This window comes from Taudactylus pleione, unplaced genomic scaffold (genome assembly GCF_031769625.1).
Source record: "Taudactylus pleione unplaced genomic scaffold, aTauple2 ptg000609l, whole genome shotgun sequence".
NCBI classification, from domain to species: Eukaryota; Metazoa; Chordata; class Amphibia; order Anura; family Myobatrachidae; genus Taudactylus; species Taudactylus pleione.
In genome coordinates, this window is record NW_028285011.1 from 16947521 (window position 1) to 16964105 (window position 16585).

The window sequence follows — 16585 nt, forward strand, 5'->3', positions numbered from 1 at the left end:
GATAATAATAATAATAGGTCGACATCAGATGGTTGACAGGGTCAAAAGGTCAACAGGATCAATAGGTCAACAGGGTCAAATGGTGACAGTTAAAAGGTCAAAACAGACTTAGATTGACAATGTCAAATGGTCGACATGGTCAAAAGGTTGACACACTAATGATCGATGCATGTTAGTTGTTGGGATAAACTGGGTTCTAGACCATATCTTATCACACAATAAACTCCTTTATAGTAATTTCTCCAGTGCATGACTTAGGTTACAAAATAGAGAAATATATTTCCTCCGCTGTCTTTTCTCTTGCAAAATGCTTATCAACATGTTATTAAATAGCATGTATAACAGGGGAATTCAACATGCGCCTTCCAGCTGTTGTGGAACTACACATCCCAGGTCCTGCATGACTTTTGCTGTTTGGGCATGTTAAAACTGTGGCAGGGCATGCTAGGATGTGTACTTCCACAAAAGCTGGAAGACTGCATTTTTAATTCCCCTGACGTATAACATTTAAACAACAGCTCTTTACTACAATAGTTCTTAACTGTCGCTCAACCATCCCATTTGTGTCTTTCCATCACTGGTGGCTGGGAGCTATTGTGCATGGGGACCCCCTTTCAGCAACATGACACTTGAGACTTTTCTTTGGTGAATGGAGCTGTTACCCCCTTTTCTGTAGTGAGGGTTGCTTCCCCTCTTTCTCCAAGCTTTAATGGTAACTTTGCATGGCATGTCTGGATGCCTTTTATAATCAATCATATGCTGGCTTTGGTCCCATCTTGACAGTTGCCATGGTCAAATCCCAGACCCACTTATTCTCCTGGGAAGTACAGTACCACTCGGAGTGTCCACAGCTAATTTAATCTGTCCTATGTATACTATAATATATATATATATATATATATATGTATATAGTGACAAGGGGTATAGAAATGAGGACTCCAGACAGGCAGGTACTTGGTAAAGCAGTGGCTTTTAGTGGCAGCAAACACTGCACCATAGCATATGTGAGCATAGGTCTGGACACACACAGGCACATAACAGAAGATAAGCAAACAAACATAAAAGTCAATGTATCAGCACTCTTTGTGCTTTACAGTCAGCAGTTTCAATATCTGTAGACCTTCCAGGTCCTGGCACCCTAATGCTAACCACCACCCCATGCCTATCGCCTGGCCAGCTTATCCGGCATAAGGAGCAAGGAGCTTCAGGTGTGTGGGAGTTTTAAACACTTCCTATGCTCCAGTGATTCTTCCAGCTGGGTCTTGTAAATGTAAAAACCTGGAATTCCACACCTCCACTGCTAATGCAGAATGCACAGGTTTTACTCCAGCCTCAACTAGAATATGGGCAATTCAGGTGAGAGACCCCTCTAACCACACATCCACCCTTTCACTTTTGAAAGCTTAGAGAAGTGCACGTATTCCTTGGTGACGGCCGACACCCTTCAGCCTTCCGAACCACCTTTCCAGGCATGTTTTCTTCATACCCCCTGAACATGGTTTGTTCAAGCAGAGGATAAATCATCCTTGCGGACACCAGGTTCTTGCGGACACCAGGTTCTGCTCTTTTCCACTGCCCCGCAGACTAGTATTCCTGAAAGAGCCAGTGCGATAACCGAGCGGTCTAGCGAAAAGTATAGTGACCGAACCTTCTTCCTGCCTGTTAGCTTGTCGCCGTGGCTTAGAAATGTGATATGGTTGCTGTTTTACGCCGACTCCTCCAGGTGTATTTATGTTGTGTTTCTCCAAGGTAGTGCGTACCAGCAGGGAAGAAAACACACCCTGATTATTGTGAACTAAGGCTTCTGCTCCTTTTTGCTGTTTTGCTGACAAGGTGTTTTTCTGTCTGGCTGTAACCGGGCAAAAGTGTAGCAGATTTCTTTCCTCAGACATTAATTGCGCAGAGGTTCTCTCTCCAAAGAGGACTGGTCGTGCTTTTCCAATCTTCTCCCTTTTCTGGGGTAGGGCCTTGGAGACTTTACATTGGAGTAGTCTCTGTGATTCCTTTAACAGCTCAACAAATCCTTGTAAATTGTACCCCAATATGATAGGATAGGGGAGCTTAGGACCAATTGCAGAGTCCACCTCATAAGTGCGTTCCTTTATGGTGAGGCTCACTCGCACCCGGGAGAAGTTTTCTGTGGACTTATGAATGCAGAGTACTTCAACTAATCCTGGCACCTTTTCCACTGGCCTAGGCAGGACAGCCTCTGAGATCAGGGTGAGATTGCTGTCACTCACAAAATGCTATAACAAATGGATCAAAATTTAGACCAACATATGCATAATGCCAAACTTTGCCTTATACTAATCCTCTAAAACAGGCATATGATCACATACTAATAATCACTGTAATCATATATTTTAGTAGGGCACAAGAATCCCTGTCCTGACAATCTCTGGTAGGACCATTTATGGACATCAAATACCTCTGTTTAAATACAGCCCATCCAATCTGAAAGCAGCTATATACATTCATGTAACTCAAATTAGCCAACAAATTCTAAATAGCCTATAGAAAATTTGTTCACCCATCCTATTGCACAGGACATGACACAGCATACGAAGCAAAGACATTAAATCAGGAAAATCTTACGTGCATCAAAATACTTGATCACAAAAAGCAAAACAAACCCAAATTTTCAGTGAGTCCCAGTGGAGCTACTGATTTCAGATCAAAATGTTATTATATATGGACACCTTAACTTTGTACAGTGTAAATCAGTAGACACATTACTTTTCAAATCTTATAGTCACATTCTGAAACAGTGATATGAGAGTGATAACCAATAACCTTTCCTCCTACAGTCTCTCATTCACACACTCGCACTTCACTTGTGGTTAGCTTTCTGAGATAACTTAACCCCAATTTTACCACAGATGAGTCAGAGCTTCACGTAGCAGTAAGCTGCAAATAATAGTATTTATTCATGCTTTGATAACACTTTTAAACACGATTTATAAAACATGGCTTATATGTAAAATAAGACTTTCAAATGCACAACACAGTATGTGATCACAAAGATTCACGTAAAAGAACAAAACAAATTAACATACTGTAACCAACAGGTTATGCACGTTAAGCTATAAAATGTTCTGAATTAATAGGGGAGGAATGGAGAAGAAGAGATGGTGGGGGGGATTAGTTGTCATAAGTGATAGAAGGTTATAAGATCTTTCAAAGAAACCTTCTTAGAGGATGCTTATTACAATGTGTCTCCATGAAACAATATATAGTGAGAGCATTTGTTAATGTTTATTTTTTTAACTGCATGAAAATAGGAATTGACTTGTTTTCTTGGTTGATATAAGATTATGGGAAAATGTGAAGTAACATTATGGTTTGTATGTTTTGCATATTGTAGCATGGCTACCATGAATAATAGCATCCCCAATACGAAGGAGGTGTAACCTACTATATTGGGAAATTTTTTTACTATGCCGCATGAAGGCATTTTCACACTGATCTTACATCCTCAGACACCACTGGAATGTCACTGTGTATTTGATATATGTGTTGTTATAATTTTTGTGACTACAGAGTATGACTCTTGTTGCTTGCATACAGTATATTACCAGTACAAATACTTTCCTTATGCCCACTAACATCCTTCTGTATGATTCTGCTAATAAAATTGTCACTATTTAAGTTATGTTTTCCACCAAAATTTAAGAATTTTTTTGACAATTATTTACAATCAGTGTAGATGTGAAGAATAAGTGGGTGGACATATTTCTTAGAAAACTTGTTAGCATAATTTAGATATAGCATTAGCAACAAAACCTACCTTCATAGTACAGTTCTCTAACTGTTGCACAAGATCATCCCATCTCTGAGCGAAGTTTTCCAGCCTTGCATCATTTTTTTGAGACACTGTTTTATTTTTCAATGAGGAAACGAGATCTTGACTTAGTGAATAGAGATTATCCATAGTCTTCTTTTTAATTTCTAATTCTCCCTTCAAAATCTGTTAAAAGAGGTTTTATTATTTTTTCACATACATGTTAATTCATAGTACATTCACCATAATAAAGCTTGATATATTTCAAAGTTAATATGCTGTCCCCCCTTTCCCTTCTCTGCTCCAAACTATAAATGAAAAGATCTTTTAGTCTTCCTGGGTAAGCTTTATGATGTAGGCCATGTACCATTTTAGCTGTGTTCCTTTGTGAAATAGGTTTATTTGTTATGACATGCATGCATTTGGATGTGGTACAAAATGTTGACTGTCAGAATGGTAGTGCTGTAAAATAATAATGTGTGAGGTGCTGGGTACGGGATGCTGATGCTCAAGATTCTGGTGGTCAGAATCCCAACAGGGTTAGTATCCTAAACCTACCTCCCTACACTTAACCCTCCCTTGGGATGTACTTAGGAGACCGGTGGACGGGATGCCACCACTCAAAATCCCGACATAGCAAGCCTGACACAGGACTAAATATAGGCATCGAAATAGAAACGCCTATCTTAATCCCGATGCCGAAATCTAGACAGACGCCATCCCAAATGAGGTAAGCCGGGGGTCTTAGCTGTTAGCTACGGGGAGTGTGGGGGGGGGGGGTGAGTGTTAGGTTTATTCAGCACAGCGGGGTTATTGTTAGGTTTTCTTTGGGGTGTGGTTAGGGTTAGGCATCCCTAGGGGGGGTTAGGGTTAGGCACCACTGGGGGGGTTAGGGTTAGGCACTAAGGGGGGAGGGTTAGGTTTAAGTACTAATGGGGAGGGTTAGGGTGTGGGGTGAGGAGGGTTAAGGTTAGGCTACAAGAAGGGAGGGTTAGGGCTAGGGGGAGAGGGTTAGTATACTGACCATCAGGTTGCCGCTGTCTGTATTGTGACAGGAGGCATCCCGACTGCCGGTATTACATACCCATTCGCCCTCCCCGCAACCTAAACCGAGTCCTCTCCCCCCCGCAGCCTAACTCTCCCCCTAACTCCAATACTTACCGTCGGTATCCCGGCGGTCACGATGCTGATGCTGGGATTCTAACTGGTGTCAGTATTCTGCCACCAGATTTCTGAGCGCTGGCGTCCTGGGATATAAACTACATCCCTTTGTGTGATATGATCATATTAAATGGTGAATGGAAAAATATTGCTAAAAATGTTATCCCTGTGGCCTTCTTCTTACAAGTTAATTTTACATCTATAATTTGCTTAAATCTTTTTCCTTGAATTTTCAGAATGCTACCCATTTAGAATCATTGCATACACCTTTTCATAAGGTTAAATACTTTCAAATGTAATATTTTTCTTTATTTTTGTCCATATTCTATTTGTATGTGTGTGCGAGGGGAGGGGAGGGGGTCCTCTCCAATGTCATTATGACCTTTTAATCATAACTAGAGTATAGTATTATAATGAATTGCAATAAAGCTTATATACATGATTTACTGTTATTTGTCAACAAATACATTATATCAAGTGTCTTGAAAGTGCATTCTAAAATGAAATAACAATTTTCAGTCATTGTTTTGCATGTTTATCATCTTGTACTAATTGCAGAGAGTACATGAATAGTTGCAGATTAAAGCAAGCATTGCTGGATACATTTTGTAAACATTTTTATGGCTAAATAATAGACAGGAATTAAAAAATGACTAAAAGGTTATTAATTTAAGAACATCAAATTGTCAAAATAGTAATTTAAATATTAATACCAGTAATCCAGCAGATCAAAGTTATTGCCAATTAAATTATATAAAAAGTAGTTAATGAATGTCAGTCACAGGAAAAACATAGCTGTTACTCCCTCCACTGAATTCATATAATACCTGTTGTTTGAGGAACCCACATTGGTATATATTGTGTATGTATGATCAATATTTTTACTGTTTTCTATCAATGTAAACAGTAAAATTCCAAACTATAAGCAGTGCCCTCTTCAATTCAAGTGAATGCTGTCCCAAAGCACCTCTCCCCCCCTCCCATTACCGGCTGCGTGCATGGTGCCACGCCTATCTCTTGTATTGTGCAGGTTATTTATAGGAGTTTCCACTACAAAATTATGCAGTTTGCATGAAAATCGGTAATTTTTGCACCAACTTGGAACAAACAGACAGGCACAACATTCTTATTATATTAGTATAGATCAGTGGTCGCCAACCCGTAGCTCACGGTCATAATTTCGGTAGCTTGGAGTCAACTATTAGACTATGAGGAAGTGATGAGGCCTCTGATACGCGCTCTCCTGTGGCGTCGATGTTGTGGGTGGAGCCATGGGAAGCACAACAGGTGATTGCCGTAGCAGCTACAGCAATCACCTGACATGCTCCCTGTAACATTGATGCCACGGCACAGCAGCAAATTACATGACTGACACCACGAGTGACTCCCGCCCAGCACTGCCTGGATTTAATTAACTTGATAAGGCAAGGCGTTTCTCCAGAATAAGAGCCTGCAGTATTAAAAAGTAAGTTGCTAGACCACTTAACGTGGACACACTACAGATATTTTTTCCCTACAATTTTAGTAGCTCTTCAGGACGTTTCATTTATCTCGAGTAGTTCACTCACCAATTAAGGTTGGCGACCACTGGTATAGATTTATTAATATTATATTAATACTAATCATAGATTTATTAGTGTTATTCTTCAGCATGAATGCAAAGAATGACATACTTTAACACAAACTGATTTTTAATGCAGTGTGCTTTGTGGGAGAGACATTTTGTTATCTGGCTTCCAATATTTCATGCATACTGTATCATGACACAAAAAATGGTGTAAAATAAGGAAAGAAAATGGAAATAGACTATCATAGCAACACTGCATCTGCTAGGATTGTAAAGCAAAAGGAGGTTCTTACTTTTATATTAAAATAACAAAGAAATAACAAAGAAACATTCAAATTATTATTCTCCATCTCTAATCATAGGATACATTGTTGGAAATAAGTCAAGCATATACACATACCGCTAATTTCCTCAGGTTAGAAAGCATTTCATTCTGATCCTTAAAGTCTGCAGTGTGAATGACATTCACCGCTTCTTCTTTTTCGGTCAGCCAGGCATCAAATAGGCACTAAAATAAAATTATACATCGGATTAAGTGAATGAATCAACTACTGTCTGAAAGTAAATATGAATAAAACTTTACCAAAAACTATTACTAGTTCTTCTAATGGTAAGTAGTAAAATGTAAGAGAAAGGTAACATGCTAAGGGACGGAGTCCAATATAAGGATAAGGTAACATGCTCAGGGACGGATTCCAATATAAGGATAAGGTAACATGCTCAGGGATGGATTCCAATAAAAGAATAAAGTAACATGCTCAAGGACAAAGGGCCTGATTCTGACACGCTCGCGAGCGCTGAGCACTCGCTAGCGGGTCGATGGTGCCCGTCGTACGCATGCGCACGACGGAGGGAGCTCCATTGTGCAAATGCGCGAGACCCGAAGAGCGACGGCCAAGCCGTCGCTATGGGTCTCACACCAAAGGAGGCGTGCTGTCGAGACGGAGACGTGCCGGGTGCGTTGCTGCCCAGACGGAGGCGTTCCCAAGGGAACGCCTAACATCTGGGGCCGGCCCCACTGACATCACTAGTGATGTCAGTGGGAGTGTTTTTAGCTCTGATAGAGCCAAAAGCACTCCTGGGGTTACGGCAGTGAGACGCTACCGCAGGGTCTCGTCGCAAGTCCGAAGGTCGCGATGGTCAAGACCATCGCGACCATCTTTTTGGCCGCTTGCATAAGCTGTGGGTGGTCACCCACAGCTATGCGAGCGGCCAGGAGGCTGCTCCAATATTAGGTAGGAGGGCCCTGATTCAGAGTGAGCGCTCTTGTCAGAGCGTCCGGCTCTGAATCAGGCCCTAATTCCAATATAAGGAAAAGGTAACCTGCTCAGGGACTGATTCCAATATAAGGATAAGGTAACCTGCTCAGGGACTGATTCCAATATAAGGATAAGGTAACCTGCTCAGGGACTGATTCCAATATAAGGATAAGGTAACCTGCTCAGGGACTGATTCCAATATAAGGATAAGGTAACATGCTCAGGGACTGATTCCAATATAAGTATAAGGTAACATACTCAGGGACTGATTCCAATATAAAGATAAGGTAACATGCTCAGGGACTGATTCCAATATAAGTATAAGGTAACATGCTCAGGGATGGATTCCAATATAAGGATAAGGTAACATGCTCAGCGAATGTTCCAATATAAGGATAAGGTAACATGCTCAGGGACTGATTCCAATATAAGGATAAGGTAACATGCTAAGGGATGGATTCCAATATAAGTATTAGGTAACATGCTAAGGGACGGATTCCAATATAAGAATAAGGTAACATGCTCAGGGAATGATTCCAATATAAGAATAAGGTAACATGCTCAGGGACTGATTCCAACATGAGGATAAGGTAACATGCTAACGGACGGATTCCAATATAAGGATAAGGTAACATGCTCAGGGACTGATTCCAATATAAGGATAAGGTAACATGCTCAGGGACTGATTCCCATATAAGGATAAGGTAACATGCTCAGGGACTGATTCCAATACAAGGATAAGGTAACATGCTCAGGGTTTGATTCCAATATAAGGATAAGGTAACATGCTCAGGGATGGATTCCAATATAAGTATTAGGTAATATGCTAAGGGGCTGATTCCAATATAAGTATTAGGTAACATGCTAAGGGACTGATTCCAATATAAGGGTAAGGTAACATGCTCAGGGACTGATTCCAATATAAGGATAAGGTAACATGCTCAGGGAATGATTCCAATATAAGGATAAGGTAACATGCTCAGAGACTGATTCCAATATAAAGATAAGGTAACATGCTCAGGGAGCGATTCCAATATAAGAATAAGGTAACATGCTAAGGGACGGATTCCAATATAAGGATAAGGTAACATGCTAAGGGACGGATTCCAATATAAGGATAAGGTAACATGCTAACGGACGGATTCCAATATAAGGATAAGGTAACATGCTCAGGGACGGATTCCAATATAAGGATAAGGTAACAAGCTAAGGGACGGATTCCAATATAAGGATAAGGTAACATGCTCAGGGACTGATTCCAATACAAGGATAAGGTAACCTGCTCAGGGACTGATTCCAATACAAGGATAAGGTAACCTGCTCAGGGACTGATTCCAATATAAGGATAAGGTAACATGCTCAGGGACTGATTCCAATATAAGGATAATGTAAGATGCTCAGGGATGGATTCCAATATAAGGATAAGGTAACATGCTCAGAGACTGATTCCAATATAAAGATAAGGTAACATGCTGAGGGAGCGATTCCAATATAAGGATAAGGTAACATGCTAAGGGACGGATTCCAATATAAGGATAAGGTAACATGCTCACTGACAGTTTCCAATATAAGGATAAGGTAACATGCTCAGGGACTGATTCCAATACAAGGATAAAATAACCTGCTCAGGGACTGATTCCCATATAAGGATAAGGTAACATGCTCAGGGTTTGATTCCAATATAAGGATAAGGTAACATGCTCAGGGACTGATTCCAATATAAGGATAAGGTAACATGCTCAGGGATGGATTCCAATATAAGTATTAGGTAACATGCTAAGGGACTGATTCCAATATAAGGGTAAGGTAAAATGCTCAGGGACTGATTCCAATATAAGGATAAGGTAACATGCTCAGGGAATGATTCCAATATAAGGATAAGGTAACATGCTCAGGGACTGATTCCAATACAAGGATAAGGTAACCTGCTCAGGGACTGATTCCAATACAAGGATAAGGTAACCTGCTCAGGGACTGATTCCAATATAAGGATAAGGTAACATGCTAAGGGACGGATTCCAATATAAGGATAAGGTAACATGCTAAGGGACGGATTCCAGTATAAGGATAAGGTATCATGCTCAGGGACTGATTCCAATATAAGAAGGTGGTAACATGCTTAGGGACTGATTCCAATATAAGGATTAGATAACATGCTCATGGACAGATTCCAACATAAGGATAAGGTAAGATGCTCAGGGACTGATTCCAAAATATGGATAAGGTAACATGCTCAGAGACTGAATCCAATATAAGGATAAGGTAACATGCTCAGGGACTGATTCCAATATAAGGATAAGGCAACATGCTCAGGGACTGATTCCAATATAACAATAAGGTAACATCCTCATGGTCTGATTCCATTATAAGGATAAGGTAACATGCTCAGGGACTGATTCCAATATAAGTATAAGGTAACATGCTCAGGGACTGATTCCAATATAAGGATAAGGTAACATGCTCAGGGAATGATTCCAATATAAAGATAAGGAATTTGCTCGGGGACTGATTCCAATATAAGTATAAGGTATCATGCTCAGGGACTGAATCCAATATAAGGATAAGATGTCATGCTCAGGGACTGATTCCAATATAAGGATAAGGTAGCATGCTCAGGGACTGATTCAATAACAATTTACACCATGGTGTGACTTTTTTGAACAATTTCTACTCTATGTGGGCTGCTAATGAGATGGACGCAGACACGGCTGCAGCTGTGTAATATGCTGCAGTCGTGTCTGCATAGTTTGCAACAATTGTGTCTGCATAATTTGCTGCAGTCGCAGTTACGTCTTTATGCTAATTGCGCCACAAAGCCCTTCCCTGGTGTTTATCTGTGCGTCCAAATGTGTAAGGACTGAGACTCCCACTGTCAGCGTCTGAAAACACTATAATACCACTTGATACGTTTATGTCACCTATGGCGGGTGCAGTTTGTAAGTCTGAGTATGGCGTACTATGGGAGTTGCTCAGCTACTTTGTGCACAGCCATTTTCAGCATCACACCTGTGACACTCCCATGTTTCTTTTAAGCCACCCCCATTACCTCCTAGCCACTGCTCAGGACACCCCCTTACATTGCTGATACAGTGCATTTAAATTTGAACTGCATCTCTATACAAACAAAATCAGGATGCATACATGATGCAACGTAGATGAGTGCGCTGAAGAAAAAACACTGGCAGTTATGTGAATATTGGCATAGTGTGCGACTCTGTATCAGGTCCTATATCTTTTTCTTTAGATCTGCAGTACAGTAGCAGAAAAAGTGATATAAAGGAAGATGTATTAAATAACTTGTCATTTTGACTAATTTCTCCAATTTAGAGGATCCACCATCCAACGCAGAGACCCCACCTAAACAGTGCTGAGAGGGAGATACATTATGACTGGCAGCAGGGCCGTAACTAGGGTAGTGCGACCAGTGCCATGGCACAGGGCACCGCAGGGCAGGGGGTGCTATTTGGGCATGTCAATTTTCTGTCTATTATCATTCTCACTTGTAGCTTTCTCTTATTTTATCCAAAATATCTCCTGGCCTCCCCTATCTCTTCCCTGGCCCTTCCCAGTGAAGCCATGCCTCTTTTTCGGGTGTGCATCTTAGTTCCCTATTTGAAAAATTGGGGGGAGGGGGGTGCCAAGGCGCTTTCTGGAACAGGGCACCAAAAAGTCTAGTTGCAGCTCTGACTGGCAGTAACTAATAAAAAGAAATTACCTATAGTGGAACACCCTTTTAAAGCAATGCTCTGTAGAACTCAAACTAACATTTAAAATTCTGTATATATTTAATGGGTTGTTCTGTTGGTCTCAAAAGATCCATTTGCACCTTTGTTTATTTTCCAATTTACATTATGGTAAATTAGCCAGTGAATGAGCACTACCAGTGAATGAGCACTACCAGTGAATTAACATTTTCAGGTTTAATACAGTAATCTTACATTTTTCTGCATACAATGTTAGATTTGAACTATTGACTATGTTTTATTGATGCAAGTCATATTATTCATTTACTGGACATGTCTGTTCATTTGCTAGCATTGTGCGTTCATTCACTTGTTATTTCTACCCCTCTGCTGCATTTTGGTTGTAAAATTTTAACTGTTCCTTCAATCTTTAAACCAAAAATGTATTTTAAATGTACACATAGCACATGTCTCAAAATAGTTTTTATGTTGTATCTTCTACATACACCATCCCCTTAAATATGAGACTTCCCTTAATCATTCATTCACTGGACAATTCACCCTATTTTTTGTGACTCTTTTTTTTATTCAGCAATATATATGATTTGGAAGCTGCACTGTGAGGATTGTGTTCATTAACTAAAAATAAAGCTAATATATTGATCAGTTCTTACTTTAGTTACTCAAACAGTAGGTAGTTCAAATTCTAAATTTGGGAAATATAAACTGGCATATGAGTTAATTTATTTGTACATAATGCATTATGCTCACAGAATTAACTAAACATGTTTGTAAAAATAAGATAATACTATTACCCACTCAGGTCAAATGAGTCTGGTGGTCTACATCTACCATTAAACAGTTAGGTTGAAGAATACAGAAAAAAAAAAAAACACATTTTGGTGGTAAATTTAAATAAAACTAGTTATACAAGATAATTAATTTAATATAATAGTAATAATCCCATTGAAATGATATATGCTATGTTATGTCACTCAGTGATGAATCATAAATGGATTGTTACATGTTTACGCCAAGGAACACTGACCTGTTCTTCAGCTAACTGTTGCCATTTCAGAAGAATTTCCTGTAAAAGAATCCACCTGTCCTCTGTCCATCTGCATATGGCAGCCCAGCGGTCTCCCAAATGCTGAAAATTAGAAAAGACATAATTGAAATATGATTATATATGTTTCAAATAAATCGGACATTTCCTGTTGAAAATCATATTAGGATAACTGAATCTACCACAAGGTGATATGTGGTTTGGGATCAAATTTTATTCACTGTTAGGTGCAACTGCGTACATCTCTGAATCATGCCCCATATTAGGTAGATGATTTGTTTTACAGTCCAATTTTTATTTTACATCATTTACTTGTGGTTAATTTTGTGCTATATATCAAATTATTTTCATGCAAATTTGTTTTTGCGATAGTGATCCATATATATATATATATATATATATATATATTAATTTGTCTTTCTTACATAGGCAATAGCTAGCTTCCGCGGCAGTATACTTTGATAAATAGCAAAATTCCAAATCTAGGATTATATAGCAAGAAGCCTTATCGATTGTTTAACTGACCCACAAAGATACGTGGGCACCAAGCCACTTACAGACACATAGATGAACCATAATTGGGGTGGTGATATGTACCCCACTAATAGAAGATACATCTGCACCATGGTCTCTTCTAAAAATGAGAAATAGTGTGCAGTCTCCGGCATGGATCCTCGCCAGTTACACATATATAGGGGTATTCAATATGGGTGCGATAACATCGTTTTTTGCGTTAATATCGCACTTTTTAATGTTTTTGCGTTAATATCACTTGTTTTAGTTTTACACCGTATTCAATTTCAAAGACTTATCGCAGTTTTGAAAAGTCTTTGATAAAAAACGGTGATAACTTTTCACCATTGAATAGATGTCGAAAAAAAGTGCAAAATTGGGGTTTAGGGGTGCAGGCTTAAAAAAAATAGCCTGCACCCCTGAGATTGACATTTAAAAAAGAACTGTGTCAAAAAAAGTTTTTTAAAAAAATAGGGACACCCCAAAAAATTAATTTAAAAATTGGGGTGCAAAAAAAAAAATCGAAAAAAATTGTTAAACAATAGGGAAATAGGTTCAGGGCTATTCTGCAAGTATGCGGCAGATGTTTTGTAGAATAGAATTATAGCGGCAGGTGCACAAATGCAGAATTTTAAAAAAAATTACTTTAGGGACAAAATATGCTAGTACCCATTTTCATGTACCCCAAATTTGATGGGACCACTTAAAAAAACGAAAAAAATAACCTAAGTGCTCTTCTGCATCACTTCTTCAATGTCGGAAAAAAAACACCTGCTGCGGCTATTTAAATCCCCAACTTTCAATTAAAGGCTAAAACGGGGGTACCCATAGTGTTCCCCCATGTTTTTACAACTTTGCGGGGGTCTTACAATTATTTTAAGGAAAAAATCGTAACTTTACGCAAATCCAACTTCGGAGTTTCCCATTTTCGTTAATTTTATTTTGAATACGGGGATAAGCGGGAGCGCGCACCATACCTTTATGCAGAAAAAAACTCCGATATGAAACGTTAACTTCGCCAGGGAAGTTAACCTTTCATATTGAATACCCCTAATAGTATTAATAATACATTTCTCCTCTTTTTAACATACAGTAGTTGCATATTTCGCTGTAAATTAATTATATACAATATATGCAGATTTTTTCACTTGACCATTCCTCCAATTCCGCATTGTATCATTACACATTACTAGGTAGGCCCCAGCCATTGGTTTCCCTGGTGGGTCCTTTATACCCCAGTCAGACACTGTCCTAGCCTAGGAAAGCTAAAGCTTTATTGTTGTCTGTAAGGTACTGTAAATATAAATCTTATGCTGTAATAGAACATGGTAGACTCTAATAAGGTGTATATAATATGCATTGTACACTTTAATATTTTATCTAGCGCAATTTGCAATTCAACCTATTTAGCTCTGCATTTCTCTTAATAAATGTTTTATTTTCATTGCACTTTTAAGCATCAACTCCTTTCCCTCTGGTTTACTAGCATTATACATCAATTTGCATTATTATTCCCTAAACAAAATGTTTTTAGAACACTCAGTATATTTTTTTCTGTAAATCTTGCATCATCTATCCTCATTACCTATTATTTTCATTCTTTTTAAGCCTAGAAAAGTCATGTAATACTAAAATAATACAGGATAATAAAAGGTAAAACTTTAAAATTAGAAGTTTGCATGTGTTAAAAGGCTGCAGGGGAAATTTAATGCTTGTTTTATCTGTTTCTAAGCAGCATATTAGGCATTTGGGATCACCCACGAATTTATAATCACACAAGATTATTAAAATGTGTTCATTACACGAGACCACATAGTAGGCTTCAGAGTGAGAATGTATTAAGGAAACTGAGCAAACAAATAAAATATAATTTCATGATCTCCTGAAATATTGAGTTATTAATAGACAAGTTTAAAAATTTTCCATTCAGTTTTCATTACTTTATGATAGTGGATATAAATAATATGTTTTGTTCATGACTTTAAATTCTGTTAATCAGTTTGAAACTTTTGTATCTAAAAAAAAGTTATGTTTTAAAATATTACATATCAGTACATATTTACATTCATACACAAGTTAAATTTGGCAACGCACTGGGACTACATTAGATAACATAATTCAGTCTGGTGTATTTGCTATGTTATTGTAATTGATATCTATGACAGAAGAGAAAAAATCCCAATCAATCAGAGATGGGCTGAAAAAGGTCTCTGAGATGGTGGCTTAATCAAGTTGCTTATCCCAATAAGTCTTGTTCCATCTGAATTTGCTTTATCTGGTGATGGAATGAGATAGATGTCATAAGACAACCAAATTTACAGAACAAGGTTGAAGGGGGGGGGTTTCTGTGCATTGAGGGACGATTAATGGCATGCTCTTTAGCTAATTGGTGTGTTTTCTTAAAAATAATTGCTGAAAAAGAAGTTCTGAGCAACAAAATAAATCTTGATGAAAAATAATCTGACATTGGATCACCACTATGTCACAGCAGAAGATCAATAAGTCCAAGGTAGAAGACAGTGGTTAAAAAAAGCTGACATTATACTGTATCTCATTGTTTGGACATTGTAAGCCAGCATCTTTTACATAGAGAGTGTCCTTATTTCCTATAGGAAATGTAATGGTCCCAGCAATGTCATTATACAAACACCCCAATAAGACTATTATATATGTACTATATATATATATATATATATATATATATCTTGTGACACAGTCAGGATAGGGGTCCCCCTCCTGGGGTAGACAGACTCCCTCTTTACACACACCGCAGCTGGAGAAACAGGACAAAATTCTGGGGTTCTTGTACAAGTAGGTCGGAGCCAGTCTTTATTGTGCCAGGTACATAAATAAAACAAAACAAACAAAATCCTAACCCGTCTGGGTTCTAACTAGACAATAAGTTCCCTCACTTTCAGAACACTAAACAAAATCCCCGTCCACAGTACCTTCTGGTTTACAGCCAAGAGTGTCTCAGAGCAAGGTAACCTGCGGCCTGCTCTCCCAGATATGAGACACTCAACTACAACTGAACACAGCTTAAATTAGCCAGTTCCAGGTGTAAGCCCTAATGAGCCTGCTACCAGGCTGAAAGGCCCAAAACCTGGAGTGGCCTGTGGATGGAGCCCTCCCTCTCCTCACATCCACACCCCCGGGACCCAAACCTAGGACAAACATACCTGCCATTGACCACTTTACCAGTGATTCTATCAATATATATATTACACGAGGGTTGTTCAAAAAGTAATACCTAAATGCACACAACTCAAATTTTATTATAGATACAGATTTGAAAATTTGCAGTAAAATACTTTGAAGTCTTAGTAATAGAATGACTCTACTCAAAAAAATCACCATCTGCCCTCAAACATTTTCTCCACCTCTCAACCCAACCTGTGAATCCACTTTAGAAAAATTCCAGTGGTTGGTGTTTGACCCAGGAACGTATGGCATTTTTAACAACCTCTATGTCTTCAAAATGTTGACCCTGGAGACAGTATTTCAGAGGGCCAAACAGATGAAAGTCAGAAGGGGCCAAATCAGGACTGTATGGTG

General features: G+C 38.8%; 1 protein-coding gene across 1 annotated transcript in view; it reads right to left on the minus strand.

The window, feature by feature from the left end:
• DMD (dystrophin) overlaps positions 1–16585 on the minus strand; it is a 2214077-nt gene that overhangs the window by 1676081 nt on the left and 521411 nt on the right. Inside the window, exons 13-15 of the mRNA XM_088454197.1 lie at positions 12500–12601; positions 6910–7017; positions 3788–3967 (exon numbers count right to left, since the gene is read on the minus strand). Coding sequence (XP_088310323.1) covers positions 3788–3967; positions 6910–7017; positions 12500–12601 — 390 coding nt within the window. The remainder of the gene's footprint in view (positions 1–3787; positions 3968–6909; positions 7018–12499; positions 12602–16585) is intronic.